The sequence below is a fragment of the Hippocampus comes genome, unplaced genomic scaffold (assembly GCF_001891065.2).
Source record: "Hippocampus comes isolate QL1 unplaced genomic scaffold, H_comes_QL1_v1.1 scaffold45, whole genome shotgun sequence".
NCBI classification, from domain to species: domain Eukaryota; kingdom Metazoa; phylum Chordata; class Actinopteri; order Syngnathiformes; family Syngnathidae; genus Hippocampus; species Hippocampus comes.
The window spans coordinates 1,388,365-1,412,246 of NW_017805783.1; the positions used below are offsets into that span (position 1 = coordinate 1,388,365).

Here is a 23,882-nt window from a genome sequence, read left to right on the forward strand (position 1 = left end):
TCCTTTTTTAATAGTGTGGAATGTTTGGGGTTTTTTTTTCAATTCTGATCACAATTCATGTTGTACCTAATCTTTACTTCTAGCGTGAGCTCTAAATTGTGTGTGTTTGTGTGTGTAAACGTGCAAGAGAGAGACTGCAAAATTGAATCTTTTCATTCTTAAAATCCAACAATCATTGTGTCATTGTTACTGCAGGTTTTATCTCATTAGACAACGACAAGTCCAGTCAGTCTAGAAGTGTTTGGACAGTTGAATGATTTTGCTGTACACCACCACAACATATTTGAAATGCAAAAAAAACCTAATAGAGATTATTTATGTGCGTTAATGAAATTATTTTGTGAGAAATTGAATTATTTACCACGTTGGAATAACAGCCATTTGACATCCCTACATAATTTGCAATTACAAAGATACGCATTTCAGAGAATAGCTGTTACATTATCAATGAATAGCATTAAATTCCTGTTCCTTGACCAGCCATACATGCCAACGCCATCACTTTGCCTCCACCATATTCGAAACATGATGAGGTATATTTTGGATCATGTTGAACTGTTGCGTTCTTTTGCTTTATGCTTCCATTCCCAGGGAAGCTAAATTGACCTTTGTTGCCCTTGGATTGGAGTCCACAATATTGGAGGCTTTCAAAGCAGAGGATACTCTGGCTTTCCGGTACTTCAGGGTTGCTGCTGCTTCTCATTTTTGTCATCTAGTTTAAGATAAAACTGAAGATGACAAAACACAAAAAACAAGCAGTGGGAAAGGACTTGCGAAGCATTTTCAGTAAGGAACCTCAGATTTTCATGGCAGTAAAAAAAAAAAAATCTGAATCATATTGACTGATAGTTGGAAATCTACTTCACTAACATATTGACTGGTTTAGAACAAATTCATATGGTTGTGTAAGAAGGCAAAAGAATAAAAACATTCACCGACCAAATATTTCGCGAACCAAACTTTCCGTTCAGTCTTATAATTCAATTCAAGGGAACATCAAGGGATTCCAATAAAAGACATGAGCCATCGTAAACAATAAAATCAAATGTTCTATTACGGTTTGGCGCCCAGGGTGGGAAAAAAAAGCATGTCTGCATGAATAGTTGGCTCGTCTCTGGTGTCACACTTGAAAGTGTCATAAAGAGATAGGCACACATCTGCCCACGGAGCAGGCTTTTAGCTAAGCCTTCACTCAACAGCAAACCGCCATACGGCGCATGTAGAGAGGGTGTGCCTCTTTTGTTTGAGAAATTGAACTTAAAAAAAAAAAAGTTATTGATCAGTGATATTCGCACTGAGAGCAGGGAAGCTGCAGGGCGACGGTGTTAGACCACATCTGCATGATTGCTTTTGGACAAGAGAGAAATCAGGTATGTTGCTTTTATTACATACACACAGCAAATGTAACAAACACAGGAGAGCACAGGATATTTGCGCTTTTAAACAACACAGGCAAAGAGGGACTCAGTTAATAAAATAGGGGGCACGATACATGGCGTGGGGACACATGTTTTATGGCTGGATGTGAAGGTGTACCTCATGGAGTCTCCCAGGAATGTAGTTGTCTTGCAAATTGAATTGGATATGATTTCATTCAAAGGTCAATGACATCATTTTTTTTTCATCAGGATGTGTATTTGTATAAGTATGTATGTCATATAGAAATGCATTCAATAAATATTGTGCTTTATCCACACATTCACAGTGATATCATACATTGTATTCAGAAAAAAAGAAAATAAATCGTCCTTGGTTTCATCTACAAATACCATCGCATGTCTGGGTGGGACATAAATGAGGCTAAGGTTTAAAGTTTGATCCAAAACTTTTGTCAACTTTCTTGACATGTTGCGTGACACCATGTAAATGGAAATTCCCCCAAGTGAACATTGTCTGTAAATCCCCCAAATGGCACAGTCACAGCCAACGTATGCTATTTTACATTGCTGTACGTCAATCATTCAATCAGAGCACACTGCATGCCTCTCATCCTAACCAAAATGTGATACACGTTCATTTTTTTTAAGCAGAGCATCTTTTAAAGAGTTACAGATGGGAAAAAAAAAAGATGACAATGGAATGAAAGCGCATGTCAACACCATTTGCATTTATGGCCTGAGAGGCAGGTGTGGTGAACCACAGTGACAGCTCACTTACGTTCCCTTTCGCTTCCTATTGTAGACATCTGCCACCTGTGGCATCTCTATTTTCTCAAGTATCTTGTAACTTTGCATGTCATGTACGGTAAATGTTTTTCTTACTTATTCATCGCCGTTGATTTGATATCCATGGAAATTCAACCATTAGATCAGTATGAGTGCTGCGCATCTCTCTCTCTCTCTCTCTCTCTCTCTCTTTCTAAATATATTTATATATTACAGTATATATGCTTACATATATTAGACAATGCATATAATTCTTCAAGTCTAAGTAAATAAGAAGATTTAAATAAACCTAAATGTTTATTTTGGACATCGCCCATGTAATGCAAGATTGTGTTGCACATTTCCTTCATTGTCAAAGCATTTCCTCTTTGTCTGCTCTACAGCAAACTAGAGTGCTCCAGCGGTGTGCGTTGCTGGTAACATCTCAGCCCCTTGAGAGATTTCATGGGAAAAATCCACAGAGGGGAAGGACCGCAGAGGAGAGTTTTTGGCAAGAGAGGATGCAACTGTTGTGGTCTGGCGTTTTGTGACGAGGACTTCCTCCGCCGTTGGGTCGAGCTTCTTATCAGCAGTTAGAGGTGACGAACACGCGGGAATGAGTGTTGGCGTCGGATGCCGAAGGTCGGAGGTGAAGACGCTGAGCTCAGTGGTTGCCAGGCCTTAACTATGGTAGTTGAGGTGAGGCCTCATCCGTCCTCATCAATAAAAGATCCTCTTTTCTCATCATGCTGAAAAACCCCGCCGCATCTGCGCCTTACATCGTGGTGGAGCTGCTGATTGCCATCTTTTCCGTGCTGGGCAATGTGCTGGTCTGCTGGGCCGTGTTCCTCAACAGCAACCTGCAGAGCAACACCAACTTCTTTGTGGTGTCACTGGCTGTGGCTGATATTGCCGTGGGCGTCCTGGCCATTCCCTTCGCCATTGTGATCAGCATCGGCTTCTGCTCCAACTTCTATGGGTGCCTCTTCATCGCCTGCTTCGTGCTCATTCTCACCCAGAGCTCCATCTTCAGCCTGCTGGCCATCGCGATGGACCGCTACATTGCAATCAAGCTCCCGCTCAGGTTAGTTTTGGTTCATCTCTTTGATTGAAGAGCTACCGACATTTTCAAAGCTTTAGTAACAATTTTTTTTTTTTTGGTACTGAGATCCTGCGTTCAAAAGAATGCCAGTTTGTTGGGTAGTTGTGGTGTTAGGGTACAGGAGACAATACCAAAATTTGCATTTGCATCGGGACATAAGGCAATGCATCTCCCGTGTTCGTCCGACTGAGGTGCCTTTGAGCAAGGTACCACCCAACACCAATTGCTTGGAAAGCTGCTACACATGTCACTTTTGGTGCGGAAGCTCTGAATACAGACGTCACCTTTCCTTAAACGGAGGTAAAAAAGGGAATGGAAGATATTTTGGAGATAAGATTGTCAAGCGTGAATGTGAATTCTGACTACGGGAATTCCGGTTCACATTTGTTGTAATAAATGGCTGATCATACATTTCAATGTACAGCGCTTAACGGATTTGTGAGAACGCCAATTATGAAAAGCAAAAAGGGAACAACCAGCATCATAAAGTGCTGTCATACGGACTTTCAATTTATGTGAGCTTTCAATGTTTTACGATTTTGAACGCCAATGGGGAATTTTGAACTGAATCCATCTTTTTTGTTTTTACAAAACAATTGTGATCCGTAAGCTTGCGTGAGAAGTCAAGAATTCATCAAGAATAACATTCAAGCACTTGAATATTGTTTTTTTTTCTGTTAAGAAAGGCAAGTAAATAACAATAGGCTGACCCAATACGCTTTTGGAAAAATTTGTATTGACTATTATTTCAGGTTTTTGGTTGTTTGTTATAAAACAGTGAATTGTAAATATCAATGATAAGAACAAGAGTTATATTTTATGATTTAACATAAATAGAAGGATCGTTCTCAGGCACCTGTAGAGCTTGCCGGTGAGCAGATCATTTGAATCAGGTGTTGGAGGAGGGGAAACATCGAAAACATGCAACATAGGGGCCCTCGAGAACCGGAGTTGGTGACCCCTGTTATGGAAGACATGCTAGATCAGATGCTAAAAGTTCCGTAGCTCTTTCACAATTGTACAAACGATTGCATTTTAGGGGTTTGAGTACATTTCAAACTGTTAGCAACGGGGAAAAGGTCAAATCGACTCATTTTGCCGTTATTCTTGTATGATTTCTAGCTGAAAGACACCCATTCAACCAATACAAACTGCCTACATACGATTACAGCGTGCATTATTGTTCACTTCACTCTCCCATCTGCTGTCGATGTGGGCCTGAGACTGGAGCCACACTAACAAGTACTGTACAGTCAAACCTCGGTTTTCGAACGTCTCGGTTCTCAACCAATTCGGTTTTCGAGCAAAAATTTCGAGTTTTTTATGCCTCGGATGACGAACAAATTTCGGTTCTCGAACAAACTGAGCGCACTTGAATGCACCATTTGACTCCTCTCGCCTTCCTTACATGAGGAAGTGACGCTTCCTCGTGTTGCTTTCCATTGTGAGCAGACATGTTCAATAAACATTTTTATTTTAAAAAGAGCGTGGTTTCGGTTTTCGAACAATTGGGTTTTCTAACAGCCTTCTGGAACGGATTATGGACGAAAACCGAGGTTTGACTGTACTTGACATCCATCCATCAGTGGCAATGAGACATTTGAACCCCAAAGTCACAGCTGAGTGTGGCCAGAAATGGCCTCCCCCATGAGGCCGTGTCTCCCTGGAGTAATCAACTGCGTTTGGCTCTAATTGCTTCCGCAGACGAGATCAAACACTCGTCTCTTCACATGTCCAGCGTGTGAAGGCATTGTTGAAACACATTTCAGCTCTGACCTTTTTTTTCCTGTTGTAACTTCTGAGACCGCATTGTGTTTCCTGTTTCCATGGCACAAGCAGACACCCTCCACACGACTGGTATACAATTGACAGCTTCTCCGCGTTTGCTTTTCTGACAGAGGAGGAGGGCCGCTGTTGTTGTAACACTGACATTTGCACTTTAACATCTGCAGAATGCGATCGGAACCAACCAAACGTTTCAGCTGCTCTCCCACACTGTGCAGCATGCGCCCTGAAAATAGACTTAGAAGAACTTACAGACTTGTTTGTTTAGCCCTCCCCCTCCTCTTCAAGCCCAGGAAGAGACCTTGTTGTGATTCATACCAAACTTAGACATTTAGAATTACAGCGCTGTCCACCCTCGATGAGATTAGTCTTGGAAATTGGAAGCGGTGGCAGGCAGTGCATTTAGTACCTGTGCCTTGAGTTGGCGCCTACTTCACTTCGTAACACCACCACTGTCACGTTGCAGTTTTAGAAACCATCAATACTACACATTTACGCAAAACATACAAGCAAGCAACTGTGCTCAAAACATCCTCTGGAGCAATTCGGAACCAATATTTATCAACTAACAGGACAAAACAATAAAATACTGAATTCGAATACATCTTACTGACCAGCGATGCTGATGATTGATGGTTAATTAAAGGCAATTATGTATTCGGATCGCTAAAGATGTGTTTTGCTTGTCGAGTTTGGGTTGCTTTGGCCAGCCTATCAGATGATGGACAAATGCTGATGTCATCAAGGGGGCAGTTCACTTGAAATTTGATTGGTTGCTCAGAAAGTTGAACATTGGCCGGCACTACTGTACTGATTATGAAGGCCCGAGTCAGATTCGGTTGAAATGACAACGCATCGAAGCTGAAATGCGATTCGACGAAAATTCGAACACCCAAATACATGCAGTGGAAGCAATGCACTCTCTCTTCTAGTGTTTTCATTTGTAGAATTTCATCATTTAGATAGCATGAATCTGTGAATTTTAAAATCAATGACATTGCATATTCCCCAAGCTCAATTGAGTTAAAGTTAATGAGTTTAATTTCCATTTGGTTGACCAAAATATTTCAGTACATCTTCGGTCCACATTTCCGGTATGTAGCAGTAATGCAACTTGTTTGTCAACATCATTTTTGAAATTGAGAAAAAGACGAAGGACTTTCCCACCATGCCTCGCTGCATTTGTAAATCGTTGTAGCCTTCTGTAGTTTTGGGTAGAACTAATGACATGTTTCCATGTCGTTAATGTTAGTACTTGTTTGTGTTCACCTGATGTGTAATAGGAGTGGTGTGTGTTTTACTCCCATTTTTGGCATAATTTTTTGGTTTTTGGTTTAATGACTCCCCTAATCGTTAACAAATCCTGATTAATTAGATAGGATGCTATTGGCTACTGTTAGTTTATATAATAAGTCCTAAATATGTGTAGCATTATTGGTGCAGGCCAAATGCAAAAAAACAAACAAACAAACAAAACTCCATCAAGAAATCTCAATAAGGTTTTGAAATGCGTTGGTATCTGAAATACAAAAATGTTATGCATATCAATGAAATAGCATAAAGTGCATGAACCTCTTTCAAATAATTTTGATTTAAGTGATGAAGACATGGCGGCGCGGTGGGCGACAGGTTAGCACATTGGCCTCACAGTGCAGAAGAGGTGCAGAGTTCGATTCTGTGTGGAGTTTGCATGTTACCGCTGTGCCTGCGTGGGTTTTCTCCGGGTACTCTGATTTCCTCCCACATAACAAAAACATGCACGGCAGGTTAATGGGACACTCTAAATCAGGGGTGTCAAACTCATTTCACATGGTGGGCCACATACGGCCTCGGTAGATGTCAAGTGGGCCGGACCATTAAAATGATACCATACTTTGCTATAAATAACCAAAACAATATGTCTTTCCTTTGTTTTGGTATAAAGAAGCACAAGAACATTAGGAAAATGTTGAAATTTAACGAACATATCTTTTACAAAATATTTCATGAACCACCTTACATTTCCTTCGACAAATGTGCAATTTACTTTTATCATTCACATATATGCATTGCAACTGATCCCACTGATTGTACAAACTTTAACAAGTAATTGGTATTGAAAAATAAGATAAAATAAGATAAGAAAACCTTTATTAGTCTCGCAATGGAGAAATTCCCAATTCACAGCAGCAAAGTTATGAATACAGTAAAGCACTTTAAGATTAAACAAGATTTATGAAGAAAGGAAGTTTTAAACCATGTACACATGCATATAAAATCTAAAGGTAATCCCTGCCTACACCTTACAAACTAAGGAGAGTGCTATTAAATGTGTAAATGTGAAAGTGCTATTGAAAGCGTCTGCTGTCATGGGTCTGTCTCAGTGACAGACTGAGGCTGCTGTTGTCTTCTTCTCTGATCAAAACAGTGTCCCCTTGCGGATACTCAATGAATTGCACCTTATTAAAAATATTAATTCTGTGTCTTTAATAATGCATTTTTTTCACTTTTAAATTATCCTGCGGGCCTGATTGAACCTCCTTGCGGGCCGGTTTATGTTTGACAACCCTGCTTTACATAATCATCTCGCGGGCCGGATTAAACTCCTTTGCGGGTCGGATCCGGCCCGCGGGCCGTATGTTTGACACCACTGCTCTAAATTGTCCCTAGGTGAGCGCAAATGGTTCTTCATCTCTGTGTGTCCTGCGATTGGTTGGCAACCAGTCCAGGGTGGACCCCGCCTACTGCCCGAAGACAGCTGGGATAGGCTCCAGCCCCACCCCCGATACACACACACACACCCCGCAACCCTCATGAGGATAAAGCAGATTAGAAAATGGATGGATGGATGGATGGATGGATGGATGGATGGATGGATGGATGGATGATGAATACTGTACATACACCCGTTCTTAAGTCCTTTAAACACATGACTTTAATCTGTCATCGTTCATTTAAAACACATTGGGTTTATTAGTTATATGTATTATATAAGGGTCAATCTTATTTCATTCACATTTGACTGTCAAATATAAAAACATAGAGTTTATTGATATGTTTATGTCCATTTTTAAATAATTCAAATCGATGAAAATTTGACATGCAACTGAAATACATAAACCTACCTGCGAATGTACAGTCAAGAAAAATATCACAAAATTAAGAGACGAGAGGGGAAAAAAAACAAACAACAATTAAACTTATGTAAAAATATGAAAATGATCATGTTAAAACATAATAATTATGATGTTAAAACGTGACATGATCATATCAAAATTTGATACTTGTCACATAAAAAAGGGCAATGTAAAATTCGCGTATATGTTCTTGCCATTGCGTATGAGGGAATCTTCTGGTACAAACCTCAGCAATCCCAGGTTTAGTGTCATTGCATTCGGAAGAACCCGCCGTTGCCTCCTGCTGCAGGATGGGACCAAGGTCGCAACAGAAGTTGGGGAGTCTTCCACGAGGCAAAAATTGTCACGTTTTGTACTTTTCATGGTTTTACATGGTACATCACACATTTTTACGTGACCATTCTCACATTTTTACATGATAAGTTTTGTGTTTTCTTTTCCCCCCTGGTATGGCAGCAATATGCTTCCATAGGTTTGAGTATAAATCGATAGAAATGTTATGGAACAAATATTAGAAATTAGGTTGTAAAAGTAGATCAGTGGTTGACAGCATTTAGGCCTGGCTGTTCCCGACTTCCCGCGACTGGTTGGAACGCTTGCATTTCATTCATGCGGACGTCTGAAATGATGTCACTTATCAGCCTGTTGTCTCCCTTTCAAGGTATAACAGCCTGGTGACGGGCAAGCGGGCGCAGTGCATCATCGCTGTCTGCTGGGTTCTCTCCATCATCATTGGCCTCACCCCCATGATGGGCTGGCACAAGTTGTCTGAGAAAGAAAGCAGCGATTGCCCACCGGGTCTGATGACGTGCCTCTTCGAGGAGGTGGTGGTCATGGATTATATGGTGTACTTTAACTTTTTTGCCTGTGTGATGATTCCTCTGCTGCTGATGCTGGCCATCTACCTGTGTATCTTTATGGCAGCTCGTCACCAACTCAAGCTCATTGAGGTCAAAGCGGTTCACGGGGAAAAGTCACGCTCCACTCTCCAGAAAGAAGTCCAAGCTGCCAAGTCTCTGGCCATCATAGTGGGCCTGTTTGCCGTCTGCTGGCTGCCCTTACACATCATCAACTGCTTCACGCTTTTCTGTCCCAAGTGCCAGCGCCCGCCGCTCTTCATCATGTATGTGGCCATCATCTTGTCGCACGGCAACTCGGTGGTCAACCCCTTCATCTACGCCTATCGCATCCGCGAGTTCCGGCAAACCTTCCGGAAAATAATCCACATCCACATCCTGGGCCGTCAGGAGTTGCCGGGGAGAAGCGGCAGTAAGCGCTACTCGCTTCACAGCAGCTTCAACGACTCCATCAGGCTCAAGGCGAACTTTGACCTTTGCACCGAGCAGGGCGGCAGCAGCACGGAAAACTTTGCTCGCCTCTCCCCTGTCGCGGGCGTTCTATTGGCCGTATCCCAAACGCCCCTGTCACTTGTTGTGCCAAATGGTCCCAAAATGGATCCCATCGGACCGACTCAAATGCCCATCTGTCATCAGAGCCAGTATTTGGTGGGATCACAAGGCGTGGAGGAAAATAAGGCACAGAACCAGAGTGCCGCCCGGGCGCAACCACAGTTTAACTGGCAGAACAGGGAAAGCAGCCTGAGTGAGCTCACTCTCGTGTCTTGACACACACAGCAGTTATCACCACTCCCCTGGTCAAATTTCTTTTGACATGCTTGGCTAACCTGAGGGTACATGCTGCAGAACTCTCGAAACCAGTTATTTCCCCCCAATGTGCCGTAAGAGATCATCATCATCATCATTATGATCAGGGGTATCATGGGAAATTCACTAATTTGACTTCATTGGCCCAAAAAGTATTTATTTTCTGTCAATCTTGTATCTTTGTTCACTTCATCCATGGCAGTGACATGTGGTGACAGGCAGAACAATAAAATAGTCTTCCACTTTTTGACAGAATGTACCACTGAACAGAATCCACTTTTTGTAGCATTCTTTTTTTAGTGCTGTGCAGTGAGTTTTTCCAACAAGGTATGTGTCTGGGCTCAATCAAGGTCTGGAAACACACTTCTAAAGCACAGGTCAAACCAAAGGCTCGGAGGCCAGATCTGGCTTGCCGCTCATTTTTTTGCGGCCCACTAAAGCAAGTCGAGGTTGCCTTCCGTTGTCCTTTATTTTTTTTAAATGGCTGTGCGCTTTTCCTAAAGTCACAAAATCTCGCCCTACATTATCCATCCATCCAGCCATTTTCTAATCCGTTTATCCTCACAAGGGCCGCCGGCATGCTGGAGCCCATCCCACACCCTGAACTGGTTGCCAGCCAATCTCAGTCCCTTACAATTTCTTTATTTTCAACAGAGCATTTTCTTCACCAAATTGCTTCTTTAACAGTCCTTGTATTCGTAAATACAGTATTTACCTACATGCTACAATTTTTCATGACTTCTGGGTACAAAATGTTTTAACAATATTTCTAATAATAATCTGTAGGGAAAATTGCATATGATTAACATGCTTGGGTGCCAAGGCATTTACTGTTTCTCACAGCCATAGTGGCTCTGTGTGGGAAACCCAAACTAACGTGCTATGACAGCATGGCTTCACTATAAGAGTGCGAGTCAGAGACTGGCCTGTCTGCAGTCCAGACCTGTCTCCCATTGAAAATGTGTGGCGTATTATGAAGACAATGGCGACTGTTGAGTAACTGAAGTTCTACATCAGAGGTTCCAAACTCGTGACCCATGGGCCATTTGCAGCTTGCAGGATGATATTTTGTGGCCTCCTACTTAACATCAAAGTTTAATATTAGTGTGCCCCCTGTGTTTTTTTTCTTTTTCGTTGCCCTGGGGTTTTGTGTGTCTTGGTGTGTGTGTTTTTAATCACTCATGGGCTCCCATTGCAAGGGCTCAACTTTTGGCAAAATGTAATTCTGAAGTGACGCCAAGTGGAAGGAAAACATATCCTGACACTCAATCCCAGTCATGTCTTTTTCAAAACCTACCGTAAAGAAAAAAATTTGGGGACGAGAACAGCCAATTCCTCGAAAAACTTTTTTTTTTTTGGGGGGGTGGGGGGGGGGTTAGCACAGGGGCACCCCAACATACCTTAGTTTCACAGAGAAAGTTGCAGTGCTTAAGAAATCAGATGCCATGACTTAAGTAGACTTGCTGAGGCATATGCAAAGTACCAAGGAGATGCAAGGGAGGACTGGGTAACCAATCATGTTCATGTTCTGAACTGTTGATTGGATTAGTTGTGGAATGTCTGATATGGCCCAGACACACCCAGACACTATCTCAAGTGGCGACCTCACAAAAAGTCAGTTGAGTTTGAGACCCCTGTTGTCCATCAAGCAAGACTGGGAAAGAATTCCATCGACAAAGCTTCAACAATTCAGTGTCTTCAGTTCTAAAATGCCGCTTGAGTGCTGTTATTAGGAAAGGTGATATAACGTAGCGGTAAACATGTCCCCGCCACATTTTTGGGGAATGTGGTGTTGGCATCAAATTTAAAATGAATGAATATTTGAAAAAACAAACATACAAAAAAAAAGATAATCAGTTTGAACTTTAAATTTCTCTTCTTTGTAGTGCAATCAACAGAATATGTCATCATTGTCCTGTGTTCTGATTTATTTACGTTTGACGCAAGCTAACTTCATTGTAATTGGGGCTTGTTTTTGGGGTTATTTCTCATATCAAATTTGGAACTGATGAGAAAGATCTGGTTCACTCATCCTGGGAAAAGCGTATTGAGTCAGTCAGACTAACTTTGGAGCTCTTTATTTTCCCAGCGTTACTTTCAGTTCCCCTGTGAATTCAGGTTAGAGGAGTCAGGGCCTACTTCTGTTTGAAATGTTCCCCGGGGTGCTCAAGTACTATTAAACATTTACCACAGAGACTACCACTTGTCCTCGGTTTCTATTCGGAGGGGTTGCTCATATGGGTATGTTGCAACAGTTCAAAATGAGGAGAACATTTCTGCTTGTTCCTATGTTCACCATTCAGAGCTATTATACAGTATATCACACAAGCTCTTAGAGGATCAACACATTTGATAAACGTACTGTAAAATGCCACATGATTCAATCTCAATAAATCATGATCTGTATTATCCTCCTAATATCAATACATGATAAACGTTGAGACACTGTGCAACCTTTCACAATTCTTTGTTATGTGCCATTTACGCACAATGTTTTCACTGGGGTTCACGTCATGAAATAGTGTGCATACTGTACATGTTGTGAACAACGACTGCAGCCTCGCCCGTGCTTTCATTGCAACTCCCTGCTGAGTTCAACTATTCATTGTCAAAAGGGGAACCGCCAAGCAAGCAAGATTTGCCCTCTCATCTTCCAACACTGACACCTGCTGGCGGGGATTTCAGACTGCACCTAATCTGATGACTATAATCATAGTATTTGAAATATCCATCCATTTTCTGATGTGCTCATCCTCAGGAGGATCACGGGCGTATTGTAGCCTGTCCCAGCTGTCTTCGGGCAGTAGGCAGGATATACCCTGAACTGGTTGCCAGCCAATAGCAGGGCGCCGGAGTGCCCGGAGAAACCCCACGCAGGCACAGGGAGAACATAATTAAATACATATTGTGGGAGAAAGCCAGAGAAACCCCTCGCAAGTTTTGGGGGAACAGAGCAAACTCCACATATAAAGGAAGAATTTGAACCCTGAAGCTCAGAACTCTGAGGCAGATGTGCTAACCCAGGGATGTCCAAACTCGGTCCTCAAGGGCTGATGTCCTGCCTGTTTTCCAGCTCTCCCTGGTGAAACACACCTGTTCAAAGGATCAGATCATCAGCAAGCTCTGAAGAAGCAAGATAACAAATCTGGTCATTTGAATCAGGTGTGTTTCAACAAGTCCACTGTGCTGAAAATGTTCACTGCACACCAAATTAAAGACAGAAGAACAATGAAAAATAGGATCAGTAATTTGAACAATGTTAGCCCATAAAATTAGTTAACGCAGTGGTCCTCCACCTTTTTTGTATCATGGACCAGTTGAGACAAGTCCATGCTGTTCATGGAACGGCAAGCATTTTTTTTTCCATTGCTTTTCGCTTTTTCGTAGCTGTGCAAAAAGCACTTATTGGGCACACCGTCGGGCACAACGCTGGTCCTCTGGATAGAGCCTTCTCCTTTGCCGATACTTAAGCGTCCTTGGGTGTCTTGACTGACTTTAAATTAGTCTTTTATTATTATTATTACGAAAGAAAAACAGTGAGAGAAACTCAGAGTAAGCTACGCATTTCCTCATTCTCTCACATTATAAGTGAGCACTTGGAGAGGCTTATCATCATGGTATTTTCAGAGGTTGAAGTGGGCAAAAGTGGAGATGACCATATTAGTTTTGCAGATGACGAAGGGGCGTTTCCAAATGCAACGAATTCTTTTTAGATGGTTCCGAAATGGGTTGATGATATCAAGATGACCCTGGCCCCCTGCGCAAAGTAGAACGTGTGAATGTCAGCGTTAAGGTCAAGGTCATCTTTATTGTCAAATATGCTTTATGTATTACATGCTGCATAGATGAAATTTCTTCCTCTCTATCCTCCTCAGTGCAAACATGCAAACATGCTGTGCATTAAACACACAGCTAAGACAAGATAGCAGCTAATGTAATGTAATGTGAACAGTATAAACAGTATAGACAATATAAACAACATAAACAATGGCACGTGAGTACGTTGTCGGTTTATATGTGATCTGCGATTGGCTGGTGACCAGTCCAGGTTGTACCCACCTAACAAGTGGCATTAGACTCTGTGTTGTGAATCAAAATAATGACGACAGACACAAAAATTGCTTGTTTTGGCTGGACTTTAACTCACTCAGATTACCTGACTAAATCCGCTCCACACAAAAATTGCTTGTTTTAACTCACTCAGATTACCTGACTAAATCCGCTCCCCCACCAAAAATCCTCCCATCAAATGTCGCGATCTAAAGTGCCACTGTACAAATTAAATGTATTAAATCACAAATTAAAACACGCAGCAATGTATTAAAATACTTAAGCTTGTACATGAAAACAAACGACTTTCTCTGCTATAAAGTCCCTTACCTTCCAAATGGACAGCAACAGTAAAAGGGAACGATCAAAGGCACCGAAACAACTTCTAAGGGGCAGTGTCACATTCATTGCTGAAGGAGGCGAACCCACAATAAACAAAATTAATGTTCCATTTCATTGGGAGGATGAATTAAAGGAACACGTCCGGTAATTATCATTCAACGGATTTTGTGAAATTATTATACTAAAATAATATTTCATACAAAGTTTATTTTTAACACACACACACACAAACACACACACACACACACACACACACACACACACACACACACACACACACACATCAAATAAATATATATATGGTCACTCATTGGCCCTTAAGATAACAGAACAGAATGATGAACATTTATACTGTACCAGAGATCTACATGTATGAGCTTCCTAAACTGAAAAAAAAAAATGTTGAGTTGAATTTACTCAATTTCATTTTGTCAAGTGGTTGCATCCAAAATAGATTTTTTTCAAGTAGATGTGTCAAGAAAGAGTGATTTGCCATGCATCTGGCAAGAATCCTACAGTACTCCACAGACAAGGTGAGGCGCCTTATCACCGATACACACAATACAGTGATCCCTTGCTATTTCGCGGTTCGTATATCGTGGCTTCAGTGCATCGCAGATTTTTTCAAACATACTCATAAAAAAAAAATAAAAAATAAAAAATTCATACACATGTAGTACAGTACTGTACTGTATATGTTGCTCTATGTGACTCGCTGTTGTTTTGCTGACTTTCGCAGCTTCTGGCGGACCGTTTGCAGACTTTTTGCGGACTTAAAGAAAAAATTATATGTTAACTGTATTTTATTATTCATAAACTAACCTCACTTATACATGTTTAAATCTATTAGTATGCAGCATTAAGTCATGTTAATTACTTCAAAATTTACTTCTACATGCATGTATACCATTAAATTTGGCCTTATAAATATTATGTACATGTACCTATATGGAGGGGGGGAGGTCGCTACTTCGCGGATTTTCGTTTATCGCGGGTGGTTTTGGTCCCCATTAACCGCGATAAACGAGGGATTGCTGTAATGTAAAACAAATTCTGTACAGCAATTTAGTACTGTACACGTATAACAGAATGTGATACATGTGAATAACAGCACAGGGCGGTCTGGATCTGACCCAAGCATGGACTCAGTCAAGCGGCACGTTGGTGTCATGACTCTGCCAAATCGTGAGGTAAATTGGCTATCAGCATCCACCGTTGCAACAGGAAGGAATGCCATAGATGGTCGGAACCAGGGGACTCATCAATAGAGGACGCCTCACTGACCCGTGAGCTTGTATGCTCATCATTCCAGTCATTGGCACACAAAAGAGAACCAGTAAGGGGCGGAGCAAGTTGCGGTGGAACACAGGAGCACTGCTGAGTAACTTCCCCCATGCTCGGTAGTCCCCCTGTGGTGCAAGATTGACAACCTGTCTGAACTCTTTCAGGCAGTTTGGGACCAGACCAACATGCGATGAAACTGAGCAACTCAAGATACTGCTCACAATCGGGGTCTGAGGAGTTGGAGTAGATGATCTCCCGGGACATTTCAACAGACTTTAAAGTATTGGTTCAATGACATGACTTCCAATGACTAGCTCATCTCACTGCCCCCAAAACAAGAAAAGTCGGCTCTCTGAATTTGGATCCAAACATCTTGTAAGAGTGAGATTTGTTAACTCCATTCAACTTTTTTTGTTCAGAATTCTGCAGCAGGCCATAATACAGTATATGGCCCCTTTCAGAGCCCGGAGTGCCTTTTTGTGTGGATCAAATCCATGGAGACCGACCGCAGAGGTCCCCCCTTTTCACGCGCTTAACAAGATCTGGATTTTACAGGTTGGTCCGTCTGGCATAAACACATGCGGCTGGAACCTGACAAGAACTCAAGAGAACGACGGAGGAAAAACAAGCTTTGTATCAGAAGGGGAAATGTTTGTCACTGTCCTGTTTGGAGGTTTGAAATCTTCCCGTTGCCTATCTTTAACACTGGTCACATTATTAGCCTACTGTATGAAGTTGTGGGAATGTTTTATTGAAGAACCAGAACATGTTTTAAAACTAATGCTTGAAACCTGATTTCCTGTCCTGATGTGTGTGTCAATTATAATCATTCTTTTTCTTGATAGAAAGCAGAATGGAAATGTTTAACATTAACTGCCAACTGATACACTTTGTCCACAATTTGAAGGAGCGTTGTGGAGTGGACTTGAAAGGTATTCACGAAGGCTCGTATCACAGCCCAAGTCTATGAGTCATTAGTAAACATATTAACTCACTTTATATCCTTTTAGGCCTTAACAATGACTACAAGTTACATATATACAGTACAGAAGGAAGACATACAGTTTGTACTCTTGAGTTGATATGTTTGTGAGTTTATTCTGTTTTTAGAAAACACCACATGACATTAGCAATATGAAATGTGAAAAGTAACAACATAAAAGAAAAAGACTTTTTATTTATTTATTTATTTTTACGTCACAGCTTCCATCCAACAATAGGTGGATTTGGAAACTATGTGTCCTAACAAGATACTGTTGTATCTTACAGACTGCGTGGACCTAATGAACCGCAACGGCACAGTAGTGAATTTAGAAACCAAGGAGCTCAGTGTGGATCTGGCCAGCAGCTTGCTGGCAGAGAGACAGCACTATGTCCTCCTCCAAGTTTGCCGTGAGTCCTCCTCCTCCTCCTCCTCCTCCTCCTCCTCGTCCTCTTCCTCTCTGAAGAGAGACAAAATCACATCAGAATCATGCACCATATGTGGCGGCTTAAGTTGAGATAGATGTCACACATCAACAAAGTGATGACATGAAGTGATTTTACGAGGAACTGTTTATCATATTTTGCCTTGCACGTACAGTGTAGCTATGAAATATAATTGAAATAGAAGAAACATCCCTGCAGCTACAATCATAAAACAGATTGTTAAATTATTCCCATTTTTCAAATTCTGAAGAAAACTGAGGCTTCTTATCTTCTCCCTTCATTGGTTTTGGAAGATGCAACAAGATACTATGTAACACAATTAAAATGGACATGTACCTGTATTTTGTCTCTAGGAAATGATAACGGAGGCCAACAGTATGTTTCCCTCTTACACAATGTCAGCCAGAGCCATCCAGAATTAAAAGGTGATTTTTGCCTAGCAAGTGATACCATTTGTTTTTTTTTAATCCTCCCGACATTGGATTTGTAAACGATTCATCTGCAGAGCTCCTGAGGAAAGTGTGCAACCCTGGCCAAGAGAGAGACAAGAAGTTCACCTCTGCGCGGAGAAGACACACGCACAGGAAGGGTCCTGCTAGCCAGAGCTGGAACAAAAATGCCTGTCAACAATGAGCACCACCAACATTCATTCAGCATCTGTCCGTCCTTCCATTCATTTCTAAGCGCTTGTCCTACTCAGCGGTCATGCATGAGTTAGGGCCGAGCATAACCGACAAGAGGGCAGGTACATACTGTCTGATCGCCATTCAAGCGCAAAGCACATCAAAACAAGCATTCACAGTAACATTCACACCCGTGCTCTTGTTGCATCGCCCTGCTTTGTCCGGCTATCGATTGTTCAAGGGGGAAAAACAAAAAAACAAAAAAACTAACAAGTATGCTGTGGGTTTGCGCAAAATATGCCAAAACCCGTGACTTCACGTCTATGCTGTAGCTTTAATTCAAGACCGAGTAAATATAAGAAATATGTACGACACTCTACTGCAGGGGTGTCAAACACACGGCCCGCGGGACGGAACCGGCACCCAAGGAGGTTCGATCAGGCCCGCAGGATAATTTAAAAGTGAAAAAATGCATTCAAGACACGGAATGAATAGTTTTCATAAAATGCACTTCATGGATAATCCACTAGGGGGCACACTGTTTTGATCAGAGTAGAAGACAACATTGTTTTGATCAGAGAAGAAAACAGTAGTCTCAGTCTGTCTCTGAGACAGACCCAACACATCAGACAGTATCAATGAGCCAATGCCTCTTTATACCAAAACAAAGGAAAGACATGATATTTTGGTTATTTATAGCAGCGTATGGTATAATGTTAATGGTCCGGCCCACTTGACATCTACCGAGTCCGTATGTGAAATGAGTTTGACAGCCCTGCTCTACTGGTACAATAATAAATAACATGAGGGAGGTTGAAGTAGTTCAGCTTTAACCACAGTATTTGAGTTGCACACTAATCTGTGGCTCCTTTTCCATCATCCATTTTCGACTCCACTTCCCTTCGTTAGACTCAATGGCTGAGCTAGCGAGAGTCTATCCCCGGTTGACTTTGGGCCACAAGCTGGGTAACATCGTTGGCTGGTCACCAGCTAATTGCAGGGCCTATATGACACATCGAGTTTGGCTGGTCCTACAACTCCAATCTTCACAAATGGCGTTGACGGCAACGAACGAGCTCTGGTTGGATTAGAAACTTCCGCCCATAACTGTGGAAAAGTTTTTCTTTTTCATATAAAAAGGCTTAGTTTAATTACAATTCCATGTCGCATTGTGACCAAAGGTAGAAATCTGGTTCGTTATCACACTTTTAGTACTGTAAATAGTAAATCCTTATTGAGGATGCTGTCTGCTAAACTAGCGATACGGCACACATCAGTTCCGATGATTTCTTCTTGTCTTTCTTCATCTTGTCCTTCCTTTTTTTTTTTTGACACTTCTATTTCATTTTGGCAATTAACAAATACTTTTGGTGCATTACTGCCACCTTCTTTAGCAAGAATGCAGTGAATGCAGTCCACACTGTCACCACTTAATCCATTCTCATCCTGTTCCTTTCAAAATGGCCACTTTTGGGAAGCCCAACACAACCAGTCACTAAGGTTGCCACCTTTCAGATCTGGAAATAGGGGACACTCCCCCGGCGTCGCAGAAAAACCACGCAGGCAAACGAAATGGGAGGGTTGAAATGCATTGAATCCCAGGAATTTTTTTATATGAACAAACTAAATGCTTTGATTGACATTATTTAACATGTCATATTAGCCTCTGGTCCCTATGAGTCACTTCATCAAGAGTGAGAGTCAGGAAGGAGAAGTCAAGAAAGCCTTTAGACGTACTTAAAGTTTCAAGTGCTCTATTAGCAATGAACACGGTTATTTTTTTTTTGCCTGAAGGCTGAAGTAGCGCGAACCATGGCCTAGCCTATAGGCTATTAAAAAGTGCAGTAAATTAAACAAAGATTTGTACTTTAACACTTTTAATAATTATGTAACGCTGGATAGCCCCAACTTGAGCATATCGACCTGGCCTACTGCATTGTATACATATAAATTAAACAAAGCCTCTCTGGGGAGACTTTTACCGAAAGAGGACAATACTTCAATTAAATAGCCTATAAAAATGATGTAAATGTAACAACTGGGGACACCTTTCCTGTCAGAGGAAGAAAAAAATGAAACACTTGTAAACTTGTGTGTATGCATGGTCAAGGCTGAAGAGACTGAACTCGGCTGAACTTGAGCATACTGTATTACATGCTTACACTGTCAAGTGCTGTGACAGCTATACCAAAGCCTATCTGGGGACACTTTTATTATTATAACGATAACTATAATAAAATTAAACATTTGTGTGAACCCAAATGAAAAGATGAAAAAAAAAATGGGGAAAAGTGCATAACAATCCTCTTCCTCAATCCCTTCATGTGCTCTTTGATGCCAGATCAGGGCTAAAGACTGAACAGGTTTTTGGTCATTGTTGTTGAATTCACTGTTCATGTTTGTGATCAATTCATACGAAATTCATACGATTGGACCTGTTACTAATGAGAACAACACAAAAGACAGGGTTTTTTAATTGAGATTTTTTTTCAAATGCTCCATTGCTGGCCATTAAGACAATCATGAGTAAGTAGCCAAAAACAATCACCTTTCTATATTTTCCAAGTTTAGAGCAATCTGTGCCAAATTATGAATCTCCTAACTACAGGAAAAAAGCACAAGAGAAAAAAAGTCAAGTTCTGTGCTCGGACGATTAATGAAGCATGTGCAATTGCATGAGGAGCATGTGTGAGTCCTACACTGAGACAGCTTTCCATTTGTTCGAAAAATACATGCCTTTGTGTGTATAAAATATATTCAATGTTAAGTATAACCCGATAATCTTTTGTTTTCAGTGCAAGGATAAGAAAGTAGACAGTGTTCCTCTCTGTCTGTGTGATTGTATTATCCCGTCGCTGTGAGACAAAGCAAGATGTCTAGATCAGTGGTTCTTAACCTTGTTCGAGGTACCGAACCCAACCAGTTCACATGCACATTCACTGAACCCTTCATGAGTGTAAAATAAAAAAAAAAGTATCTTTTTTTTTTTTTTTTTTTTACAAATTCAAGACATTAAAAAACATTAAAACCAGAAAAAAAGCAAATAAAATTTCAAGACCGAAGTCGATTTTTTAAATTTAATTATATGGTAGAGGCTCTGTCAAACCCCTGAGACCGATTCACCGAACCCCTAGGGTTCGATCGAACCCAGGTTAAGAACCACTGGTCTTGATGAAAGGACTGTTCGTTTATATGAGATGACCTTGCCGAAGGAGAACTCGGCAGTTACTTCTCGCAGCCGTCTGGTGTATTTGAAGTCTCCTCAGATACAAGTTTTTATTAAATTGTAACATTCTCAAAAGTGCTTTTCTTGTCTTTTGTGTAGGAATGGGTTAACATTTTTCTCCCCTTGACAGCATCCGGGTAAAATGATCCGTTACACAAAGAAGATGAGTCATTTTGCGACTCAGGCATTAAAAGCAGGATATTCGATTCAGTTTGTTTCTGTTTGGTCTTCTTAATGTTTGCAATTTTTGTCCAAACACTCTGTGTGAGTTCAAGTATTTTAATTGCAGAACTTTCAGAAATAATATCAAAATAGTGAATAGTTGTTGTTCATGTTGAAATTTTCTGATTTATTTCAATCATCTGATCGTGACTGCACATGAAAAAAGATCTTTTTTTTCAGTTAATAAGCAACTTTAGCAAACAACACTGAGAGGAGGCGCGTTGGTGTGACGCAGCACTGACAATGATACATAAACACGAACAAGAGTTTTGGCTGTGCTGAATCCAGAAAAACCCAGAGGATCTGCAAAAATGTCTGCAGGCCAATTGGAATCGCTCGAGAGAACGTTGGAAACTTACATTCCCAAATCTGAGCTGAAAGAGGTCAAACGCCTCTTATTTGGCAAGGAGACCGCGTGAGTTGAAATAGATTGTTGCTCTCGTTTGCTTCGTTCACATTCTTTTGCCTCGTCTGTTTATTGTCAGTTATTTAAGCGGAGGAGCGAAGTGGACTTTGATCAGTTTGTTCTGCGGTGTGATCTTTACCCTTTTGCACTCGACTAAACCGACAAACATGAAAGGTCAGAGTGTATTTGTATAGGGAAGCTGAGATGTAAGCAATGCGACCGACGTATATTTCAGTCAGGGTTAAAAAGCAAAGTTGTCTTTAATCCGTCGAAGAAATGCTCTGCGGTACACTATGAAGGAAGCATTAATATTGAAACGCGCATACATTCTGAACTCATATCAATACAAGCCCGGCAATTTTGCAGTTTGTGCTATTGATGGCGAACTGCAGTATGTGACACCAGAATAGTGAATTTCCTTAATCCTTGTCGAAGAAATACTCTACGGTACACTATAAAGGAAGCATTAATATTGAAACGTGCATACGTTCTGAACTCCTATCAATACAAGCCCTGCAATTTTGCAGTTTGTGCTATTGATGACGAACTGCAGTATGTGACACCAGAATAGTGAATTTCCAACGGGGAATGTCATCTATAGCATCCTGGACCTTCCAGCGGGTGCCCTGGAGGCTGCACGGCAAGGTGACTTTGAGCTGAAAGGCTTCAGCTTTGAGGCAGCTGAAGAACAGCTGAGGCTGCCCAGAAGGATTCGAGTGGGTCATGTTAATTACTTCAAAATTTACTTCTACATGCATGTATACCATTAAATTTGGCCTTATAAATATTATGTACATGTACCTATATGGAGGGGGGGAGGTCGCTACTTCGCGGATTTTCGTTTATCGCGGGTGGTTTTGGTCCCCATTAACCGCGATAAACGAGGGATTGCTGTAATGTAAAACAAATTCTGTACAGCAATTTAGTACTGTACGTGTATAACAGAATGTTATACATGTGAATAACAGCACAGGGCGGTCTGGATCTGACCCAAGCATGGACTCAGTCAAGCGGCACGTTGGTGTCATGACTCTGCCAAATCGTGAGGTAAATTGGCTATCAGCATCCACCGTTGCAACAGGAAGGAATGCCATAGATGGTCGGAACCAGGGGACTCATCAATAGAGGACGCCTCACTGACCCGTGAGCTTGTATGCTCATCATTCCAGTCATTGGCACACAAAAGAGAACCAGTAAGGGGCGGAGCAAGTTGCGGTGGAACACAGGAGCACTGCTGAGTAACTTCCCCCATGCTCGGTAGTCCCCCTGTGGTGCAAGATTGACAACCTGTCTGAACTCTTTCAGGCAGTTTGGGACCAGACCAACATGCGATGAAACTGAGCAACTCAAGATACTGCTCACAATCGGGGTCTGAGGAGTTGGAGTAGATGATCTCCCGGGACATTTCAACAGACTTTAAAGTATTGGTTCAATGACATGACTTCCAATGACTAGCTCATCTCACTGCCCCCAAAACAAGAAAAGTCGGCTCTCTGAATTTGGACCCAAACATCTTGTAAGAGTGAGATTTGTTAAGTCCGTTCAACTTTTTTTGTTCAGAATTCTGCAGCAGGCCATAATATAGTATACGGCCCTTTTCAGAGCCCGGAGTGCCTTTTTGTGTGTATCAAATCCATGGAGACCGACCGCAGAGGTCCCCCCTTTTCACGCGCTTAACAAGATCTGGATTTTACAGGATGCAAGTGTGTGTGTGTGTGTGTGTGTGTGTGTGTGTGTGTGTGTGTGTGTGTGTGTTTGCCATGTCTGCATCTCATTCATACAGTGTCCCCCATGCAAGCTGAGTCTTTGTGTAGAGCACAAAAACGATTTAACAGCCTCCATTGTTGACCTCTGCATGTTGGTTACTCGTTGGTCCGTCTGGCATAAACACATGCGGCTGGAACCCGACAAGAACTCAAGAGAACGACGGAGGAAAAACAAGCTTTGTATCAGAAGGGGAAATGTTTGTCACTGTCCTGTTTGGAGGTTTGAAATCTTCCCGTTGCCTATCTTTAACACTGGTCACATTATTAGCCTACTGTATGAAGTTGTGGGAATGTTTTATTGAAGAACCAGAACATGTTTTAAAACTAATGCTTGAAACCTGATTTCCTGTCCTGATGTGTGTGTCAATTATAATCATTCTTTTTCTTGATAGAAAGCAGAATGGAAATGTTTAACATTAACTGCCAACTGATACACTTTGTCCACAATTTGAAGGAGCGTTGTGGAGTGGACTTGAAAGGTATTCACGAAGGCTCGTATCACAGCCCAAGTCTATGAGTCATTAGTAAACATATTAACTCACTTTATATCCTTTTAGGCCTTAACAATGACTACAAGTTACATATATACAGTACAGAAGGAAGACATACAGTTTGTACTCTTGAGTTGATATGTTTGTGAGTTTATTCTGTTTTTAGAAAACACCACATGACATTAGCAATATGAAATGTGAAAAGTAACAACATAAAAGAAAAAGACTTTTTA

The 23,882-nt window shown here is 41.4% G+C and overlaps 3 protein-coding genes across 3 annotated transcripts in view; all 3 read left to right on the forward strand.

Annotated features, from left to right (window-relative positions):
- The first annotated feature begins 858 nt into the window (after positions 1 to 858).
- On the forward strand, positions 859 to 12,216 carry adora2aa (adenosine A2a receptor a). The gene is made up of 3 exons (XM_019885309.1): positions 859 to 1,370; positions 2,549 to 3,228; positions 8,809 to 12,216. The coding sequence occupies exons 2-3, from the start codon at positions 2,891 to 2,893 to the stop codon at positions 9,770 to 9,772; spliced, it is 1,302 nt and encodes a 433-aa protein (XP_019740868.1). The 5' UTR covers positions 859 to 1,370; positions 2,549 to 2,890; the 3' UTR covers positions 9,773 to 12,216.
- A 3,126-nt stretch (positions 12,217 to 15,342) lies between these two features.
- Positions 15,343 to 18,238, forward strand: c8h22orf15 (chromosome 8 C22orf15 homolog). Its single transcript, XM_019885101.1, has 6 exons — positions 15,343 to 15,393; positions 16,043 to 16,160; positions 16,333 to 16,419; positions 16,757 to 16,879; positions 17,269 to 17,340; positions 17,421 to 18,238. The coding sequence occupies exons 1-6, from the start codon at positions 15,343 to 15,345 to the stop codon at positions 17,546 to 17,548; spliced, it is 579 nt and encodes a 192-aa protein (XP_019740660.1). The 3' UTR covers positions 17,549 to 18,238.
- A 2,996-nt stretch (positions 18,239 to 21,234) lies between these two features.
- The window catches only part of upb1 (ureidopropionase, beta), a 14,475-nt gene continuing 11,827 nt past the window's right edge, over positions 21,235 to 23,882 (forward strand). Inside the window, exons 1-2 of the mRNA XM_019885271.1 lie at positions 21,235 to 21,401; positions 21,994 to 22,112. Of these exons, the coding sequence (XP_019740830.1) occupies positions 21,298 to 21,401; positions 21,994 to 22,112 (223 nt within the window). The 5' untranslated portion in view covers positions 21,235 to 21,297. The remainder of the gene's footprint in view (positions 21,402 to 21,993; positions 22,113 to 23,882) is intronic.